The sequence below is a fragment of the Schistocerca americana genome, chromosome 3 (genome assembly GCF_021461395.2).
Source record: "Schistocerca americana isolate TAMUIC-IGC-003095 chromosome 3, iqSchAmer2.1, whole genome shotgun sequence".
Taxonomy (NCBI): domain Eukaryota; kingdom Metazoa; phylum Arthropoda; class Insecta; order Orthoptera; family Acrididae; genus Schistocerca; species Schistocerca americana.
In genome coordinates, this window is record NC_060121.1 from 112,854,261 (window position 1) to 112,875,941 (window position 21,681).

Below are 21,681 nucleotides of genomic sequence, written 5' to 3' on the forward strand. Positions count from 1 at the left end.
AACTACATGGAAAAGATCACTATGTTACAAGATCTTATGTTCATATGCACAGAATTTTTATATAATATCAAATTTTTTTCTGGATATGAACTTTGTGAAAATGCCCATAAAATTAAGTTAATAATCATATTTTTACACATATTGATTTGTAATGTGTTGAAAAGTTTTCTTTCCAGTATTTAAATTAAACTAAGAAGTCATCCAGTCATCAATGAAACCAGTAGATATTTTGGAAGTTTCTTTCTGTGTACACATTTCAGTTTCCCAGCAGTACATTTGAATGTATACTTGTACTGGGTCCAGTACACTAGTGGTGCTGGGTCTCAAAGAAGGTGAATGTTTCTCAGTATTCATGTTCACAGTTAAATCAGTGTAGCAAAATTATTAAGAGAAAAAGATCATTTAAAAAATTCATTTTAGCATGTATTTTTTAACTATTCAGGCACAAGTGTGGTTGAGTGTTCTTCAGGTATTCACACCTACACTAAACATTTATATATATGAATAAAGATTGTAAATGGCTCTCATTCCCTTAGGTAACATCTCTTCTGTTTCAATTATGATTTACTTTCCTCACTGGGAGGAGTACGGCACTCGTGCTATATGCATATATATCTCTACAACACCTTTCTTTCTCCTAGTCAATTTAAACATTTGGTACTCCATTTGTTACTCAACTTTGAGGGTCTAGACCATTAATTGAATATTTCATTATCCCCCACAAGACATTTGTTTTCAGATTTTGCATGGAACACTCCACCTTTTTACTGTTTGTTTACAATTTTCAGTGATCAAAGTGATCATGTAAGTCTTTCTCACCACAAAGACCAATGTCTCTAGAGGTAACATCAGTATCTTAGCACCATACAACTCATTTGTTTCTTCATGTTCCTACAGATACAGTTAAGCGTGTGCTCAAGGATTATCACGCTAGAATCCAGAAGCTGGAAGATGAAAAGTTTGATCTGGAGTATGCAGTTAAAAAGAAAGACTTTGAGGTAGTGAAAAATAACAAAAACACAGGCAAAAGTTATTCAGTTTCCATCATTCAGTTATTCATCTTCCAACACTGACTTCCTTAATATTAGTCTTTGTGTTAATACTTTCATTTAATGTGTTTTAACAAAACTTTTTTCTTCATGTCCCCCAAAAAATATTGCTCCATTTTACATCCTGCTCTTTTCTAGTATTTCACAGAATTTTCATCTCATAGGAGTGCTTACATTAATGTAAATACTTCTGTAACTATACAACTTATTAATACAAGAATGGTGTAAAATGGCAGTGTAAGCTAGTTTTATACAAATTAAATGCTTTGGTGTTTTGATTCTTAACACAGCAAGGTTTTGATGCTAAAGCTGCATCCTAACATTTATGCTATATGTGTAGTTTTCAGCATCAGTTCTCAGTGTGGAACTCAGAAGTTAAAACTAATTTTGTAAATTCATTTTTCTGCAGATTCTGTAAGTGCATTTCTTCTTCTGTATTTGATTTTGCTTTTTCTGCTGTGCACCCTTTTTTCCTTTTATTTTGTGTTATTACTATTTTTATTTTTAGCCTGAACCTGCAACACATTCAAAATAATGTGCTATAATGTGTTTATTGTTTCATTTTATCACGTATTCCCTTCATTCACAAAGGAGATCCATTCTGTAGAGCGTGTAATCATAATTCTGTAGAGCGTACAATCATAATAGTTGGCAGCAACTTAACTGACCTTTAAAAATCAGTATTGCTCTAATGTAGCCACATCTCACTGTCACAAAAGGGGAAAAAATAGAAATCTGTAAGTCTCCACATATTCGGTATGAAGACTTAAAATCTAAAATGTGCACTTCCTTGTAGCAAGAATCTATCTTAGTAGAAACGGCTTACCATTTGCAATGTAAATGTTCATCATTAACCCTGTGTCACAACTGCTTTTTTTATTTGCATACTAACAGAGAAGATCTAATGAACTATTCTGTTATATACATATATATCTCAACAATCAGATGCCACAATTTGCCAACAACAATTATTTGTGTGGTTATAGTTTAATATGTGATTTTGTCATGATAACAGTATTGGATACCTTGGAAGGAATGGTTGTAATAGAGTGGAACAAATCATGTCTACAGCACGTGAAAAGAAGAGTATGTATAATTATAATATGAGGTACTTGTGTTTCAAAAACACTTGAATGCAATTTTGGGTAACATGTATACAGACCTCGCAATTAGAACACAATCTTGATTTATTTAACAACAGCCATAACTTAAATTTCATGAGAGCCATAAATTACTACTTCACATTGTCATCATATGCCAGTTAAATATCATAATGAATGCATTAATGTCCCATGTATGTGATGCAACTGTTGTAAAGGCTTGCACATAAAACTGTAAATCTTTGCCAGTTATATCAGATATTTTGTGTCATAGCAACCCTGAAATCCATCATCAACACTTACCACAAACGCATCGTGAACTTAGAAGAAGATAAATTAGACCTCGAGTACGAAGTGGCAAAAAAGGACTTAGAGGTGTGTACAGCTCTTATGAAAGCATGAGTGAGATCCAGGAGAAGAATGTTGTGCAGTAGATGATAATGTCAGTTTTGAAATTTAAAGGCAGGAATACACAAAAATAGGATATTAGATGTACATTATTTAACTGAAGACCAAAAAAATACTCAGGTAAACTGTACATAAGGTGAAGAGATTTAATATTTTATTGCAGCTTGCTTGCTGACATTATCATCTTAATTGCTTTTAGGTATGCCTTTCTTTCACCCAACAGAACAGTACATGGTGCATTAAACAACAGTAACATATTTTTCTCCTGGATTATACAGATTTTATGCATAAGAGCTGAGCATGGATATCATTAGGTTAAAATGGAATCCATTGCTTCAAATTGTGTATGCAGCACTTTCAGTAGTAAAGATTTGGAGGATCAAAAGGCAAAATCATACCACTTTTTAACAAATTTTGACACCAAGGAAATTCATATTCACATTCTGCTACTAAATTATGTACTAAGCTGTTTTTATTCTAGTGACAGCCTTCTGATGACAGAAAGCATGAATCAGTCTATTAATCCATTGTATGAGTTCATTTAGGGCTGTGATTCCACACAAAACATCAGAAATTCTCTTTGGGTATTTATTAACAATGTTAGGAAGCCTTTTTCTGGCCAGGTGGAATGTATTGCTCTGTAACATCTCTTTGTACCATTAAGATGTGTGTACTAGATCTCATTGTGCCTATGGTAGCACTCTGTTTCTTTCTTTTATAATTCATCAACTTTCTAAGATTTGAAGAAGAAAATACAGTTAACTGTTTTCTTTCCTATATCATCTCAGAACTGATCTCAGATCAACCAATGGATTGTCATAGTGCATGCCAAGAAACTGCTGTTTCCTGTCACTTTATATTTTAGACATTCAACATTTTTTAATTGTATAGTTAGTCAGAGTCCACTAAGTATCATTATAAACAGCACCTATAGTTTTTCAAATTACCCAAGAAAAACAACCTTCCATACATAAGTAATGTGTGACAGTTGCTTGTCTTAAACAATTTCATATTTACAGTGAAACGGGAAAGTAATAATATGTCTAAGGGATTTTCAACACAGTTTAATGCTGGGTAGCAGACTCTTGTCGAATCAGAGTTAATGCAAAAACAACTGACAGCACTGAAGTCAGTAAGGAGTATCCACACCAGTAAAATATAGGCTATAAAATATACAGAGGCATAGAAGCAAAAATTGGTTATTAAAATACTAATACACCAAAGCTAAATTAAATTCTTCATAAATATTTTATGGAATTAATATTTTTCCAAAACATTTGCACTTTTCAAATTTAATGCATAAAATTTTTCATGAAAAACATTTGCTCTATTTGGCGCTAAGTAGAGCATATGCCATTTTTAACATTCAGTTACTTTTTTTTAATTAAACACATAATTTAAGACTTAAAATTGCAGATTATATTAGTGAAGAACAAAGACAAAAATACATAATGCTGAATGAAGAACACATGAGATATTGTTGACATACATAAGAAGTATAAGCTACCCTCAGTGCAAAGGTTGGTTTGAACATAACAGTGCTTTATTAAGCATTGTCTTATGGAATGTGGAACATACTTGCTTTGATTAGGCCTTGAACTGACAGCCAGTTACATGTGGACATACACATGGACTCAAAATCATGATGCACCTTGGCATTTTTCACATATACAAATTATTGCCATAGCAAAATAGTCCATCCTGGACTTTCCATTCTTTAATTATTGCCATAGGGGAGAGGAGTGATAAGTGACAGAAAAGAATCCTAGAACTCACTGAGTGTTCAATCGCGGACCTTCAGATTTGTGTCTGACACTTACCGACAATGGCATTGAGCCACACAAACATACAAAATTATGGATCTCTCTTTGACCCTTTTACTCATATTTCCTGTTCTAGTTCCATTACTTCTCCAGACATTTGAACTCAAAGTCATAGTGGTGGTGGCGACATTTATTCCAGGATCTCTGGGTTAGTGTCACGTACTATATCACATTTTTCCCAATCTTAACTCATCTTTTACAGTTTTGATAACAAATGTTTTCCTCATTATTCATGAAATGCCTTGTTTTTGAGTCTTCATCAAGTCATATTGCCTGATTTCTGCTTCTCTCTGACGTTAGCAACAAACAGAGTTAGTCCTATCTACAGTCTGCATTGGTTGTAGTAATCTGGTTGCAATATAATATGTGATTATTACAAACTACTAGGAGAAGCAGATATTAAAAGTGAGACACTTCAAAAAATTTTGTCTTTTGGTCCCACAGTATTCAGCTGTAGGCAAGATTTATAGTATCAGTACAGCTGTTAAAATGCTTAGGCATTAGTGAGCATTACTGACAGATTTGCTTAATGACATAGTTGCAGCTAATGTTAAATAAACTATTTTATAAATGCTTATTTATTGCAGATTATTCTTAAGTTTTAACATAGTAATGGCTGCTAGTTACACACTTTGTTTTGATCAGTAATGTGTAGTTTCACATTTATAGTGTATTATTCATTATTTTAATTTTTTGTTGATATTATCACTACATGTTCCAGGCTTTTAAATATTTTGAATTATTCACTATTCAAATAGAGTCAGCCTTTAGAATAGTTATTTTTTTATGAGTGACTGACATGTCACACATACCAAAACATATATCATTTTTCTTTTACTCTAATATCACTTTTGAGACATTTTTACTTAACTGTCCCTCAGACCTGTTTGGAATAGAGGTGTACATAAAAACTATAATGTGTTAGCACACTAAAAAAATTACCAGTTGTTAAATGTTCAATATTTACATGCGGTGTTACATATCAGTGAAGATTTAGGAAGAAATATAAGATTTTGTATTCTGAACATACTCTAAAGGAACAATGCATGTTAATTCACTTTCCAGTAGTGTCTACTCTTTTATAATTGTCCAGTATCCATGCATAGTTTACTATTTCACCTGTTAATGTAGTTCATGTTCCATGGAAGTAAAAGAATGGTCTGGTTTTACTTTCATGCATAAATTATGCATTCATAAACGATATTTCTGAGTGCTCTATTTCCATTTCAATATCACTAGGCTATGGTTTCTTTCTCTATTCACTCCTGCTCACATGCTTTCTAAGTATGAAATTTGGTAAAGCAGTTCTCAATTTCATTATAGTTCATTTGCAAAAGTGAAAATAAGTATTCTGACAAACACATATAAAACAAATCTGGTCTTGAACTACAATTTTGTGTCTCTTTACTGCATTGAAAAGTATGTTTCATTGTTGGTGAAATGTTATTATGCACTATAGAAACTTCTACCTAAGTTCTGTTTCATTGTCTGACTATAAACTATTATTAATAACGAAGACCATATTTACTTGTAGAAGTAAAAAAAGTTTCATTCAAAGTGTGTACACTCTTTTTGGTATTCCACGGCATTAGAAAAGCTTTTTTGTAGAGTTATTAATGTAAACAACATGAAAGTGAAACATTGGGCCTTCTTAGGTACAGAAAGTCTACTGTACTTACCTGTGTAGTTATGAATTCAGTAAAAAGTTATGGACTAGATAAAAAATTATACCATTTAAATTCTGAGCATCAAAGACTGAAAAAACATGCACTGTGAAAACATTAGTTTCCTTCAGATTTTGTATAAGTGGCTATGTCTGGTGGAAGTATGAATAAGTTGCAGTAACATAATGTTTCAAAGTCTAAACTAAGGATTATAATCAGTCATTGAGGCATTTGAAAATTTTAAGTGACATTATTCTGTTGTAACTGCTTTACCTGTAGTTTGGTTTCATAATGGATTGTTGACCCATATACTGTGTGCTTGTTTACTTCATAAGTGCATTACTGCAACTGGTGAGTATAGTGATAACCATCCTGTAAAAGACCCTGGAGATTAGAAATGGTAGTTAATATCCAAATGCTGTGTTTCTCCTTATTTTACTGTTGTTTATGACCCTTTGGGTTGCTTGTATATTAATTAATTACAATTTCCATGTTGTTTGAGCAAATATGTAGAATTCTAGATCATCTGTTTAACCAAAGTAGTGATTGCCCCCATGATATGCAGTTTGATTCAGAAACAAAAATCCCCTTAGTCATCTATGTGACATCATCCTAGCCCTGACATGTTTACCTGTACCTATTGTGAATAATGCTTTTCTAATGTAGTGAACTGGAATTTTATTTATTTCAGATATATGTGATCATACAAGTGCCTTTAAATTACATGCTTTGGATTTGTGCAGATTTATCCATGTTCCAGTGAACTTTCCCATATTTTGTGTAATATATGTTACCTGTGTAATTCAGCTATTTAATGGTGTAATACCACCTGTAGATATACATTTTGTATGTATTCCATAGTAGTAAATGTCCTGCTATGTATACTCCACTGCAAAGAGAACCTGCTCTCTCTCTCTCTCTTTTACATGTCATGTAAGAGTTACAAACTTGACACATTTGGAAACTCTGTGAAGTATCTAATGACTCAATAAAACCATTCAAATGTTGTTGATGCTGTTGCCTTCATTTACAAATAACAAACAACATTCACGTTTATACATAGTGAAGCTCTCAAACACTCATTTTATTAAAACAGTAGAGCAGTCACATGTCACTTCTAATGAAAAGTTATATATGACGTGTGCATTAGCTACAATTTTAATTTCTAACAGCCACTGCTCCCCTGCAAGAATGCCTGTGCTAGCATTCATTTTATTGTTGACAATATCTGGCATATCTATTCAACTCTGTTCTCTTTCTTACATGAAATAAATATTTTTATAAATATGGTCAAAAGATGATACTTATTGTAGTGCAACATCCAATTTGAGGTTTTTTGTTGAGATCATGTTTCATAAAATTTTAGCAATGCTCACTTGCTCAACTTTTTCTGTTCTTCAGTTTAATGTGAATGACATTAATGTTTTTATCATTTAGTAATGTAAAAGACAATTTCAGATCATCTCAGTTGTACTGAGTTGGGGCACAAATTAACATAAACATGTAGTTATTTGCATATTTTTACACATTTTTTGTCAGCAGCTTTTCCTCAAAACTGATAAGTCATATGAAATGTTATTACAACACATGGTACCATGTTTCAGATTGTAGTCACTGATTAGCATCATTTATTGGCTTAACGTATGTGTAATACACTGAAAATGTCAGCATTTCTTTAAATAAATCTTGTATGCCATTTGCTAGATGTTCAGATGTAACAATGTCCATTGATACACACTTTTAATGTATGTCATACTTTTCAAAAACTAACATAACAAAAGAACCTGAAAATTGAGCATTGCTGTTTGGCACTGGATGATGTACCCATGCACCTGTGATTTATAACTTAACAAATGCCATTACACAGGAGACATGCAACTATTCAAGTCTGGCAATAAAGATAAAAAAACTCAAGGCAATACAGCAGCAACAACAGGAAGGCAAAAGATAAATGAGTGTAAAAGAGAGATCTATTTTTATTCTTCTATTTGTTAAATTATCCTTGTAGATTAGTGCAATGTTCTGTGTGTCCCATCTATAGAATTGACCTAATGTGTATGAGAATCTGAGACTATTGCTTATGGAAAAGAGAATTGTAGATTGTGTTCCTCCTGATGGAAATTTTTTTGGTCAAGATACATTATCTGTTATTGCATGTTCTGGCTATAGAAGAAAAGTTAAATGGCAAAAGAAATTCATGGTTTAAAATTTAAAATAATGTCTTCCCTTAGGCAGGCACAGGTAGTACAGGCTACTTGCCAGATGACCCTACTGTACACATTCTGTGGATGCATAAGCCATACGGCACCCCTACCCCCATGCACTAGATCAGAGCAGTAATTATGGGCCTGCTCTTTGCCATGAGGACTTGGATGAGCTATCTAAACATACTGAAAGCATAGTCACATTCAGGATGTCTTTTTAAGGAATGGATCTTGCAATGACGTGTCGTTCACTTCAAGGGCAATCAGTTTTGTGTGGTCATGTACTGCCAGTAGCAGCTCCAGCATAACCATGTCAAACACTCGAGAACACCTGGGCACTCTTTTGTGAGTAACATTGGTGCAGAAATATTGAACATTTTCATTAAACATTCATTTGTATGTTGAGAGTGGTGGAGATAAAATTTGCAGAATTACAATGTTAAGAAGACATTTATAATTTCTAGACAAACAGAAAAAGAATCATGAAAGATGATTCTCAGATCTCTAGGAGTTGTATACTCTTGTCTTTGCTGTAAGTAAAAGTTCTCACTGAAATCAGTTACATTACAAAACATTATGCAATTCTGGTTCCATATGCGATAGTCCAGTAACAGTGGCCCTTCGCTTTGTAGACACCTTATAAATCTGTGTGTGTTTTTGTTTGCTTTTAGCTGAACTCGTGAGCGTTTGCAAAATGTACTACGACAGACTAATGAAACTTGCAAGTGATGCGTACGATCTTGAAATATTATTAAATTTCAAAGATAAGGAGGTAATTCAAGCCCAAAGTTTTTATTCAAAATTAGTTTTCAGCTTATTTCTTCTTCCAGACTCATATTTTATTTTATATTCTTCTGACAAGTTAACGAATTTCCTCTATTTCTGTTTATATATTCATAACTTTTAATTGATTTTCAATACTGCACGATTTATTTTACGTTTGCAAATCTAAAATAAGAAGTTTTTTTTTTTAAATTTAGTCACAACTGCAATTAATTTGATAACAAAATGGGTTTTCCTGTAGCATATGAATATGTTACAGAACCTAATTGCACTGTGTGGATAAGAGGTAAAGCTTTGAACATGTGCAAGGAAATTACTGATCCTTCCATGCTGTGGAGTTTAATACATCACAGTAATTGTTACTCTCATTCAGAGTTCTTTACATGAAGGTTAAGTGGAATTTCCATTGTTTTCTTTTAATGTTCAGAGCTTTATCTCCCAGATGTTCAAGCTGTATTTCAGTTACAGAATTCTGATAATTTGAAAATAACAATACATAACAAACATGAAATTGGTAAGTCTGTTTTTTTAATATGATTTGTTTGCTTAATCATAATAAGCTTTTGTTTAAGTGGTCATCATGAGGAAAGATCATATAAAACATGATGAGGCATACCTCATTTTTATGTGATCGTTCCTTATGCAATACACTTTAACAAGGTCGTGTTTCAAGTTTATGTTGACTGCCACAATACATGGGCAGCTTTTAATTATTATTTATTTGTCATTTTTATTTTCTAAAATTTATTTTATTCACTGGAGCATATGTTTCGGTCATACTGTGTAGACCAGTGTCGTTATCAAAGTGTAAAATTTTTAGCACAGTATACACATTCTACAATTACATTATTACAAAACACTATATTATACAAAAATATGAAGTCTGGAGTTTTTGGACATACATGAGAGGCTTCTGGCCATGCACACCAATGAGTGTCTGTTTCCTGTTTCCAAAATTATTTACAGAGTCTGAAGAGTATTCTAGGATATATGAAATGTACTTTTCATCCTGTAGCCTCTTAGCCCTCCCACTATAAGCGTCACACAGAAGTAACACCTGTTAAACTGTAATTGCTAATTTGATTTTCTAGCACAACTCAAGGCTATCGTGAAGGAGTATTATGATCGTGTTTATCTGTGCGAAGGTCAGAAATGGGATTTGGAACGTGAAATTCGAAGTAAAGATTATGAGGTATGATGGCAAAGCTTGTACATGTATTTTTAGAAAAGGAATAAAAAGAAATCCCCTTAGAAAATTGGGATGTTGAATACTTCTTGAAGAGTGAAGTGAAACAAAGCCTTAGAAACAGTTTCCTTTTTCATTTGTTGTTGTTGTTATAATTATTGCTACTGTTGTTACTGTTGTTCCAATCACAGAAGCCGTTTGACCATAATGCATGAATTTTCACATTCTACAGATTCATGCAAATAATTGGGCTGATCAGTGAAGCCAAAATCACTTTATAAAGCAGAATTAATTAAATAAGTCAAACATAAAAAGGGTAGGATTAATTAAAATTACATTAGTTATTCACTAGAGCACATAGTGTAATCATTGTTAAATTGCAGCTGAATGCAGTGTCAAATTATGCCAACAGATGAAGAGCAGTTAGGAGATTCCTTATAGACTGCACATTAATACTAAAGACAACTAACAGGCTTAAATAAACACCCAATGAAAAACAAAAATTAATGTTTATTAATCATGTTCACACTTTATATAATGAAACTTGTAAATTCTGTTCTGGTATTATTTGAAAAAGAAGGCATCTGATATGGTTTTGAAGAGTTCTTGCATAAGAAAGGCAGGATAAATAGTTAAGACTACATGAATAGCTGACGAATCATGTAGGCTAATTCTTTCTTTTGTTTATCAGTGAATTTGAGGTGCAATTAGAAATATATTCAAATTAATATAGAATTTTGTACATGTATCAAATGTCATTTTTAGGAATTTAAAAAACATCCATTATGATGATAATAAAGTGAGATTAAGAATAGAGTAGAATGGATATTTTTTTAAAGTAAAAGAATGTGAGAAAATATGTATCCCATACTGGTGACAGCAGAAAGGAGAAGTTTTCCAAAGGGTTTGGAACTCATGTGACAGAGCAGTGTGAAAGTATTGCTGATATGTAGGGACCACAGGATTGAAGTTTTTTTATTTAGTCTCAGATAATGAAACTTAAGAAAGACAGAATAATTTTGAAGAAAATTTCAGTCTAGCTTTCACAAAATAGTAGAAATTACAAGAATGAAACACACAGTATATTTGTAGTTGGCTACCTCATATCTTTTACACACTTTTGTCTTCTGCAAACTAATATGTCAATAAATGACACTGTTTGTCTGGAAATTAACTAGTATTAAAACTTACCACAGTGATGTTAATAGAAATATGAAAATAGGTTGTGTTACATGGAATTCAATGTAGGCAGCAGTGTCCACCAACTTTTTCAAATACCCAAGATGCAATCCACAGCTTCTTGCAAGAATTCATTTAGAACAATTCAAAAAACATCTCGCATCCACTCCTCCATGCAGTTTGCACAATTTTTCCAGTACACATTTACTTTTACCCAACCCCTGTCCTCTTAATGTAATCATTGCACCAACAAACATCCTATGAACTTTGCATCCAACGAGACACATTTGGGAGGCATGTGGTCTTGCAGCACAGTGTGGTTCTTCATTAAAGTTTTCCCAGTTAAATAAGAGGGATTACGCAAACCATTTTCCTTCTGAAGACAACAACTAGCATTCATGATGTCATGTACCAGATGTTGGCAGATTGCTATAAAGGCTGTCATTTCACACAAGATGCTCATTTTGGAATGGTTTGTTCCTTTTTTACCATTATCTTAGGAGTCTGTTTGGACCTGCAGTGGCTGATGTATCTCTTTATAAAACCAACGAAATAGAGCCCCATTGGACCACAGACTGTTTCCAAACACATGTTGCCCATTCTCATACTAGTTCAACATCAAATACATGAACTCCATGCTGTGAGTTCAATTCGTGTGTGTAAGTTCCTGTGCATTATGGTGTCCTCTCTCATATATAGCATAATGTATCAGGTTATGGGGAATGGAGGGCAGGGGGACAACAAACTTTGTTTTCTTTGGACCATAATGTCAACATATGGACACATCCCCATGCATTCCTCATTGGTGGCGAATTGACAAATTTTTAAAATCCTGTTTGATAGTCTATATACACACAAAAATTTATTCAGATTTCAGAAATGTTAGATGAACTATAATGTGATTTAATATCCATTTGATTTCCAGACACCTGGTAAATGTACTGCTGCATTCAGTCCAGTTTCTTATGTGTCTATGCCATTTCCTGTTTATTCAAACACATTTCAAGACCTGTTTCAATAGTGAATGACTTCTTTTCAAGCCTCTATAAAAATATGGAATAGTATCTCGTCATCAGAAATTGGCTACGCCAGTGTCCAAAAATATCTGTGTAGTGAGATGCTGTATTTAGCTGTCACACTTAATGCCATGCCAGATAGTATTTATGTAATGTGATGCTGCATTTGGCTGCCACACATAAAAGGACTGAACAATATTCTTTTGCTAATAACTAATTCACATGAAGAATTTTAGTGCAAATACTACTGTAACTTAATTTCCTCTAAATGCACAATTAAAACAGGAAATGAGTAGCTCGGCTAGAAATCAATATTTTCTGCACTAAAGATAAAGTTTACTGACACTACGAATACAAAATCATACATTAGTCTCTTTCCAATAAAATATAAAACAGAGAAAATAATCAACTGCAGTCTGGACATAAGCTTATTCTCTTTATTAAAAATCATATGAATGTAGCACTCAAATTATGCTATTAGTGTTTGTATAAAGTTTTCTTTGGCATAATGACACAGTGAATAATAACACTTCTCCAGTGGAGTGACTGCTGTCTTCTTCTTTAGTTATTTCATCTTAATGTCATTAGTTAACTGAAGGAGATTGCTGTAATAATAGCCAAAACACTGAAAATGTTTTTATTTTGTGCTTTATCTAAGAAAACTTTATATATATTTTGACACTAGCCGTCGGCTCACACTTCTATGATACTTTGTTTTGGACAAAAAAAAGCACCATCAATTTTAATAAATGGAACTCATTAAAATTTCCATAATATATCATTCAGATTATATGAATCATTAAAATTGGCTTCATAAGAAAATGTTATAAATTTCCAATGCATTATTTACTAAATTCCAGAGCTTCTAATTTATATAAAATACAGAAATTCTGTATAACAACGGAAAACTGAGGATGGAATTTTAAAAAATTTGAATTTGGATAGATTGCTATGCACCACATAAAGGAGGGACTGAGTGGCAGAAAGGTCCATTTAAAAGTATACTATTGTATATTATTATGCTATCAAAGTCCTTCGTCAGACATGTGTTTCTACATCTGACAAAGGACTTTGACCAACAGCTTAGCAACATCCAACTTTTAAATGTGCCTGTCTGCCACTCAATATATCTTCTACGTGGTGAGTAACAATATTTATGTAGACAATAATTCATATTGTTATTAGAATTTATATTTACTTTTACATCTTAAAAATAATGTCTGACCATAAAAATAACATCAGACTTGTCTTAACACTTTCAGAGAAGCAAATAATACTATGAACCTTATTATATCACCTATATTACTGAATGAAAAGTTACTACATTGATACAGTCTCCCATGTCGTATTGTTTTCTGTAGATCATCGCTTTTTTTTTCAATTCCCCTTACATTATTATTCATCCAGCTGTAGTGATAGTGTTTACATCTATCTGTGGTGCAAAGTCCTGTCAAAATGAGATAATACTAATTATCTGATGTCAAAGCCAGAACATATATATGTCCTTTAAGTTTTTAAATTACATTGACCATTCCAATACCTTTGTTGTTGCTTCTGTATCATTCATAATTTACTGTATAACAATAAAAAGGTGTGATTTGGTGAATATTACTTACAGAGGCAACTGTAAAATGGTGGTAGATCTTTATTAACTAGTAACTATGAAGTGGCTAAACAGAGTAACAGTGTTGTATACCAGTTTTGATATAGATGTACAGTGCGTAAGGTGCACAGGCTAATCTGAAGAGCTTCTGTCGTGGCTGACTTACTTGAAACACTTCCATCTCCATACAGTGCCATAATTAGTGGCCCTTAATTAATTACATGCAGTTACTCTATAACCTTCCTAGGTTTACTACTCACACAAGGGACGAAACGGTATTGTGAAGCCAAAAATTTCTGTTGTTAACACTCATTCCCCTTCCCCCTACTCACTAACATAAACAAAACCGGCTCTAATAAGCTCACAACAAAAGTGAATATGCTATGCAAATAAAAGTAAAAATCCATACCAGTAGAATCAATCTTAGAATTACTGAGTGACTGTTCAGAGCATACTTAGTATAATATGGAGAGTGTTGAAGAGTTTATGAGCATACTATGGACTGTGTTATGCACCACTAGACCAAGTACCAAAATGTGATGAGTGATATAATGGAGCCTAAAGTTTCGATTCCCTTAAAAATGAATTGTTGAATTTCCCCAATTTTTAGTACCAAAGAAAGGTTATTATTGTTTCACTTAGTAGTGGAACCTCAATGTAATTAAATTATAAACAACATGAAAAAAATAAAAAATTGTCATTAGCCTACTGACATTCATTGCTGATAATGAGATTTTGTTATGCTTCAGTAGACTAAAAGAGTTCGCAGTCATTTGGTCTCATATGCTTAACTGAACAATACAATGGGGTTATTATAACAATGAAGCATTAGTAACCTATGTGCCTTTCATAGCCTGAAACAACTCGATGAGGCCAGTTTATAGCAAGTGAAGCATAAATAAACAGCAAATTATGTCTTGTAAGCTCACCATTGTTGACAAATTTGCTGAAGGTAACAAAACTGCAGTTACTGTAGCATGTATTTAACTTTTATTGATTGTTATGAAACAAAAAACAATTTGCAACACCGCAAGTAACATTAAAGACATGTCATGGAAATTCTGCAAAAGCCAAAAGATAGCATCCCTTACATTCAAAATGGAAGTAATTGTTACTAACTGTACATCACAATAGGGTCTACTGTATAAACACAGTAAAATGAAAGATAATGAAACTTATACAAACAAAAAATTACAATTTTTTGTCAATATTTTCATCCTGTTTTGAAGTCATCTTGTCCATTGAAATTGTGCATGTCACCTTCCACATTAGTAGCACTTCGAAAAGACCAACACATCTGTCTTGCATCTTTCGGGATCAAAGGCACAAGGGACTTCAAGTCTTGAAGTTTTTCTTTACAAATCTATTTTCCTCTGACCACAGTAGAATTATGTGTTCACCCAGTTTCAATGGGTAAGAAGAAGGTTTTCCTTTTCTTGAATGCTTATTTGAGCAGCAGTTTCCTGGTCAAAGCCTCTTTTTATAAAATTGCTTAGAGGTTTGTGCTTCCTCATTCCAATTTCTCAAGTTTTCAGCCAGTTTATAATGCATTGCTCTGTGTCAGATTTGCAGGTTTTTTTTTTCAGCATTTGTGTTCTAACAAATTCTCTCTCTTTGACTCTGTGGACAACCAAAACATTCTTTTCATGACTTACTTTCATGACATTCATAATATCATTGACACTATGCAACCATTGTTGTAGCTTCAGTGCACACTCTATGTCTCCAAAATTACTATCACTGGTAAAAAAGCTTTTCCCTGTGAGAACATAGAGTAAAGTAATCCTTTCTAATGTGATTTTCCAACAACATTTTAAGTATCAGCACTATTTATGTAAGATTTTGATCTCCATGTGAGTTCCTTTGCAGTAACATATTGTAGCGCGTGGATTCATGATGCCAAACTGAAAATCAAGCATGGTGAAATTGGCACTTGGTCTTTTCCAGTATTTCATGGCAACAGTGACAATGGTGACTTTTTCCCAAATAGGTTATGTTGTTTCCCAACAGAATGCAATCACACAAGGCAAACCAAAGGAAAGAGGCTTGTTCTAGTGATGCATAGCGAGGTTCATGTGATTAATTGCATAGATTATATAGGAGGAAGGTTGAGACTACTTAAGGACAGAGCATGCTTCACTGCTTTATAGGATAGATTACTGGTTAATGTGTCAGTAAATCAGGTTGATTTTTCATCCCAAAACAGCCATACTCTACATATTCTATTCCATACAGGTTGCTATTCTGGCATGCTGGTCGCTATCTCTCTTTCTGAGTGACAAGTTTTCATAAAAATACTGCATACAGATTAACAGATCTCTTTTTTTCTCATCTTGTGTTTCCATTACCTGCTTCAAGCATCATTATGTCCAAACAAGGTCTTCACATTTCTCTGAAAATATGCTTTGTAACCTGATTTTTCAATTGGTTTACAATGGTGATTTATCATCAACTGGAATGTACTACGTAAAGTGCTCAACTCTTCATCACATACATCTCCATCAGTTACAGGACAAAAGTACATGACACACCCTCAGATTTTTGAGTAGTTAGAGGCTTTTAGTGATTAGTTGACAACTGGCAAGTATACACTGATGAACAAGGTGTTAATAGCAAAGAGATGCAGGATTTTGCACCTCAGCATGATAGTCATTTTTAATTTCTTACTCTTTCTAGATTTTTTTTTTATTATTAAGAAAGTTTGCAATGTGCATAGTTTATTTTTCATGTATGTTATTTTTCACACAAGAGGAGATTAAAGTACTAAATAGAATCATGGAAAGCAATCAAATGCATATCACTTGTATCGTAAAACTACCTGTCAGAACAGCATATATTTTGTTGATTTACTGTCAACAAAAATCATATACCCCCTTTTCATTATGCTGTATTTTGCTTACAACCAGCAGTGTATATAAATTACAGATACCCTTCTGATTTTTCTGTTCTAAACATGTGTTCATAGTATGCACTCTGTGGATATACATATATCAAAAAAAGGTTTTGCATCACCCTGGTTCCCGGAACTCCTGAAGATAGACATTTACTGTGGATATTGTATCACAGACACAGTCCCTTTGACTGTTCACAGACATCACTAAACCCACCCAAAGACGTAAACAACTATGCATGAGCAGCGCCCATTAGATGGAGGGGGTCTGACAGCCGATCAGTTCCACTCATTCCACCAGGAAGGAGGTACATGGCTCATGTTGTCTGTAGTTCAACCATGCCTAGACGGTCAATACTGCATTTCAACCATGTCGTCATTGTTGCTTTGTGTCAGGAAGGGCTCTCAACAAGGGAAATATCCAGGCATCTCAGAGTGAACCACAGCAGTGTATTGGCCATGGAGGAGATACAGAGAGACAGGAGCTGTTGATGACATGCCTCGCTCAGGCTGCCCAAGGGCTACTACTGCAGTGGATGACCGCTACCTACAGTTATGGCTTGGATGAACCCTGACAGCAATGCCACCATGTTGGATAATGCTTTTCATGCAGCCACAAGACATCATGTTAAGACTCAAACTGTGTGCAATAGGCTGCATGATGCACACCTTCACTCCCAATGTCCATGGCGAGATCCATCTTTGCAACCACAATACCATACAGTGCGGTACAGATGGGCCCAACAACATGCCAAATGGACCGCTCAGGATTGGCATCGTGATATCTTCACTGATGAGTGATATGCCTTCAACCAGACAATTGTTGGAGACATGTTTGGAGGCAACCCAGTCAGGCTGAACACTTTAGACACACTGTCCAGCGAGTGCAGCAAGGTAGAGTTTCCTGATGTTTTAGGGTGGCAGTATGTGGGACCAATGTACGCTGCTGGTGGCCATGGAAGGCAATGTAATGGCTGTACGATATGTGAACGCCATCCTCCGACCAATAGTGCAACCATATCGGCAGTATATTGGCAAGGCATTCATCTTGTCGACAATATGCCATGACGAATACTGGCATGCATCAATGCAAGAGGTTGTGCTACTGGGTGTTAGACGTACTGTTGTGCACAGCAATCTGGACCACCACGACTGAAGGTCTTGCTGTATGGTGTTACAACATGCAATGTGTTGACTTCATGAGCAATAAAAAGGGCAAAAATGATGTTTATGTTGATCTTTATTCCTGTTTTCTGTACAGGTTTTGGATCTCTCAGAACAGAGGTGATGCAAAAGGTTTTTTTTTTTTTTTTATGTGCGTATGAATGGTTGTTGCACTGCTCAGAAATGTATTCAAAAATGTACAGTTTAAGCCAAAACAGAAAGTGATGTATATATGATGCAACAATATGAAAAGTAAAAGAAGGTTGTTCAGATAGTGCAAATATCGCTCCAAACTTTTTTCCAACAGATATATGTGATTCAAAAGAAGAGTTAGATGACTATATGAGATATTGTTTTTAATTTTTCTTCTCTCTGTCTATCTCTTTGTCTTAATGAAGGATCTGATGTAAATAACCAAATATATAGGCTCAACATCATAATTTTTTATTTCAGTAGTTAATCTTTTCACTCTGTTTAAGAGTATAAAATCTTGGTCACAGTACCCTCCTCCTCCCTGCTTCTCAGTTCTTCAGTTGCAATTGTTAGACAATCAGCATTTTATGAGAATGGCTTTCCATGATAGCTATCAGTGTGCTTCACTTCTTAGATTTTTTTACTGGCATTTGTCAGTCGAAAACTCCAGGCAGACAAAAACAGAAATTGCCTGCAGTGGAACATAAGTAAAGTATTTAGCTCAGTTTTCAAAAATTACCAGTATTTCAACCAATTTTGAGTGCAGTTTGGTATTGTAAAACATCATATTAGTTAATATAAATTTCAGATGTTAACATCAAAGCAGAGGTTTCACAACTACTTGAATTTTTTCACGTATAAACACACATGTCAAGTCTAGGAAACTATGCACATTGTAGACTTGCAGAAAATCTTTGAACAGCAGTAACAAGTTTTATGTTTTCTGAAAGGTATGCAACATATGGTGAAAGCTGAACATGACCAGAAAAAATGATTTTGGTTCCACGTTAGAAAGGCTACAGACCTAATCTGCGTAGAAAGTGTGATTTACTTTTACAATGTGACCTGTAAAATGCAAATACATATTATACAAGCTGCAGTTCTAATCTGTACAGGTTAGTGTGATTTTCAACCTTCTTCAACAAGTATTTGGGTAGAAAATATGGGGTTGTGCTCTCTGCCAAAGACCTACACAAATCTTAAAGTGAAGTTTACCAGAAAAGGATAACAAACATGGAATTACAAAATTCTTGTTATGGCCTAGATTGAAATAGAGGTCCATATTTATTGCATAAAAAATTCCCAGTTACATCTTGGCCAGCCATCAACTTTCCCTTAAGAAGCGGAACCTGCATCATGCATCAATAATTGGTAGATGATGTCATAGATCTAGCAGGACTGAAAGTGTGTTGCTCAATATAAACAAACCTACCTGTAATAGGACAACATAGCCACAAACATGGTGAGAAAACAGCTACAAACCTGTCAAAGTATATTATAAGATGTCGTTGAAAATCACAGTAACTGAAAGAAATGTATTTTAGCTATAATATAGAACTGTTAACAAGGTCCTAATGGTTTTATCTCTAACTTTAACTGCTGATAATTACAGAGATATAGATAGTGTTACTGTTATGAGGTGTCAGCTTCTGAACTTTAGCAGCAGATGAAATAATGAATATTCAACACACATTGTGCATTATACTCAGTGGGCATGATGAATCAATTGTCACTTCACCAATGAAGGAAAGGGCTAAGTATTCATTATTTTACCATACTCAGTTATTTACACTCAGTCCTCTTATGTAAATGATTCTGTTAGCCGAAAGATGTCATGGTAAATGCAGAGACATGAAACTTTGCAAACAATATTTGGATTTTTGTCTATTTTTATCTTACTTGAATTTTTATATTAAACTTGTTTAATACTCTACATTGCTAGGCATTTGAAGTTTATATTTGCATTTATGATCATTCCTGATGTTTTCTGACCTCAGTGGCTATTAGTGAAATTTTTGATTGAATTTCGAAATCTACTGTAAGAACATACTTTGTTTTATTTTACATAGCAGTGAAATTTTCAGTTAAGATACCACAGAATATATTATAAAGTGAGATACTGGAAAGGAAATGAAATATAAAAATATAACAGAATAGAAATGTTAATGTTGCTGCGCATTTCAAAATAACGCAATCTGCAACATGTAGCTTGCTTTCTTGTACAATTATTAACACCTGCAATATGCTTTAGTTGACTATAAACAAGTGCACAATTATTTTTTAAAAGTCAAATGTCTTATCTGCTTATATTCTTTCCATGAATCTGTGTCTCACAATCTCTTATACAGACTATTAATATTTGTTTCCATTCTTATTGTTTATGTTACATACAATTTGCATGAGTATGTATAACTACACATATGCTTGCATGCACAGCTTCTTCTGCATGATGATTTTATAAATGTATTTCTTGTAAATTTTGTTTGTACTTATGAAATCAGATAAATCAAAAACAATAATTCTTTGGAAATTTTATTAAAATATATATATTTTTTCTCAGATTATGAAAAATATGTAGAGTCATATTTATCAAAATTACAAAAATACAGTAACTACAGATGGATTAAATTAGAATTGCTCAACATTCAGTATCAACATTTAGACACAATAAAAATATACATTTACCAAATTATTTGTTTAATAATAAGTTTTATGCACTTTTTGACAGATTTCCGATCTGAACAGCCAAGTAAATGATCTCCGAGGAAAATTGTAAGTATAACTGAAGATGTATTACAAAGACCTTATTTATTAGTATTTATAGTATTGAATACTGACATGCAATACTAATAATTTGGTAATTTGTTTCAAATAAATCCTTACACAAAGTCATCGTAGCATGATGTAGAGACATTACTAGCTGGAGAATTTAAGCTTATGTCACAGTAAGATTCTGGTTTTCAAGATTCCCAGATCAGTACAGTGACTGAGAGATTGTTACACATTATTCATATTGTAAAATATCAGTTTTGCAATTTTTGACACTGTCTATCCAGTGGTAATTGGTGAATGACATAGACTTGATAGTACATGGTAGTAATAAATGGTACATAGTATTAATATTTGTCATTAAAATCTGTATGTTTTACACATTAGTGCCAAAGCTTTTGAGAAAGAAATAATTAGATTTGTCACTGCACTTAAAATTCAGTTATTTGTGGCTATATATCATCATCATTAACCATTCTCCTTCACATTCCTCTTTCTTATTGAATTTTATTCATTTATTACATTTTTGCTTAAATTTTAGTACTTACTTAACATCTTTGAATTGATACAGAGTACATCTATTGTAGTATATCTGTCATGTATTTCTCTTAGACTACACTCATGGAAATACCTTCCAATATCATTATTGTTCTCTTAGAGCTGGTGAGAGACTGTCACCCATACCTAATGAAAAAATTTTGTTCATGATTTAGAACACAGCCATAAGATGTGAAATTTGGAGCTTTAACATTACTAATGTGTTCTACTATAACATTCTCTGATGGTTAGACAGGATTGGCAAAAAAAGGCAACATTCCGTAGACCATTTATCCCTTAGTAGTGAAAGCATTATGTTCCTCTTTTTATCAA

General features: G+C 33.4%; 1 protein-coding gene across 4 annotated transcripts in view; it reads left to right on the plus strand.

Annotated features, from left to right (window-relative positions):
- Positions 1 to 21,681, plus strand: part of LOC124607208 (troponin I 3-like) — a 129,404-nt gene that overhangs the window by 42,333 nt on the left and 65,390 nt on the right. For 2 of the 4 annotated variants that reach the window (XM_047139475.1, XM_047139472.1), the window contains 2 exons: positions 898 to 998; positions 20,771 to 20,814. In XM_047139475.1, the coding sequence (XP_046995431.1) occupies positions 898 to 998; positions 20,771 to 20,814 (145 nt within the window). Of the gene's footprint in view, positions 1 to 897; positions 999 to 2,423; positions 2,525 to 10,122; positions 10,224 to 20,770; positions 20,815 to 21,681 lie in introns of all 4 variants that reach the window. The other 2 variants (XM_047139473.1, XM_047139474.1) reach the window with 2 other exon arrangements.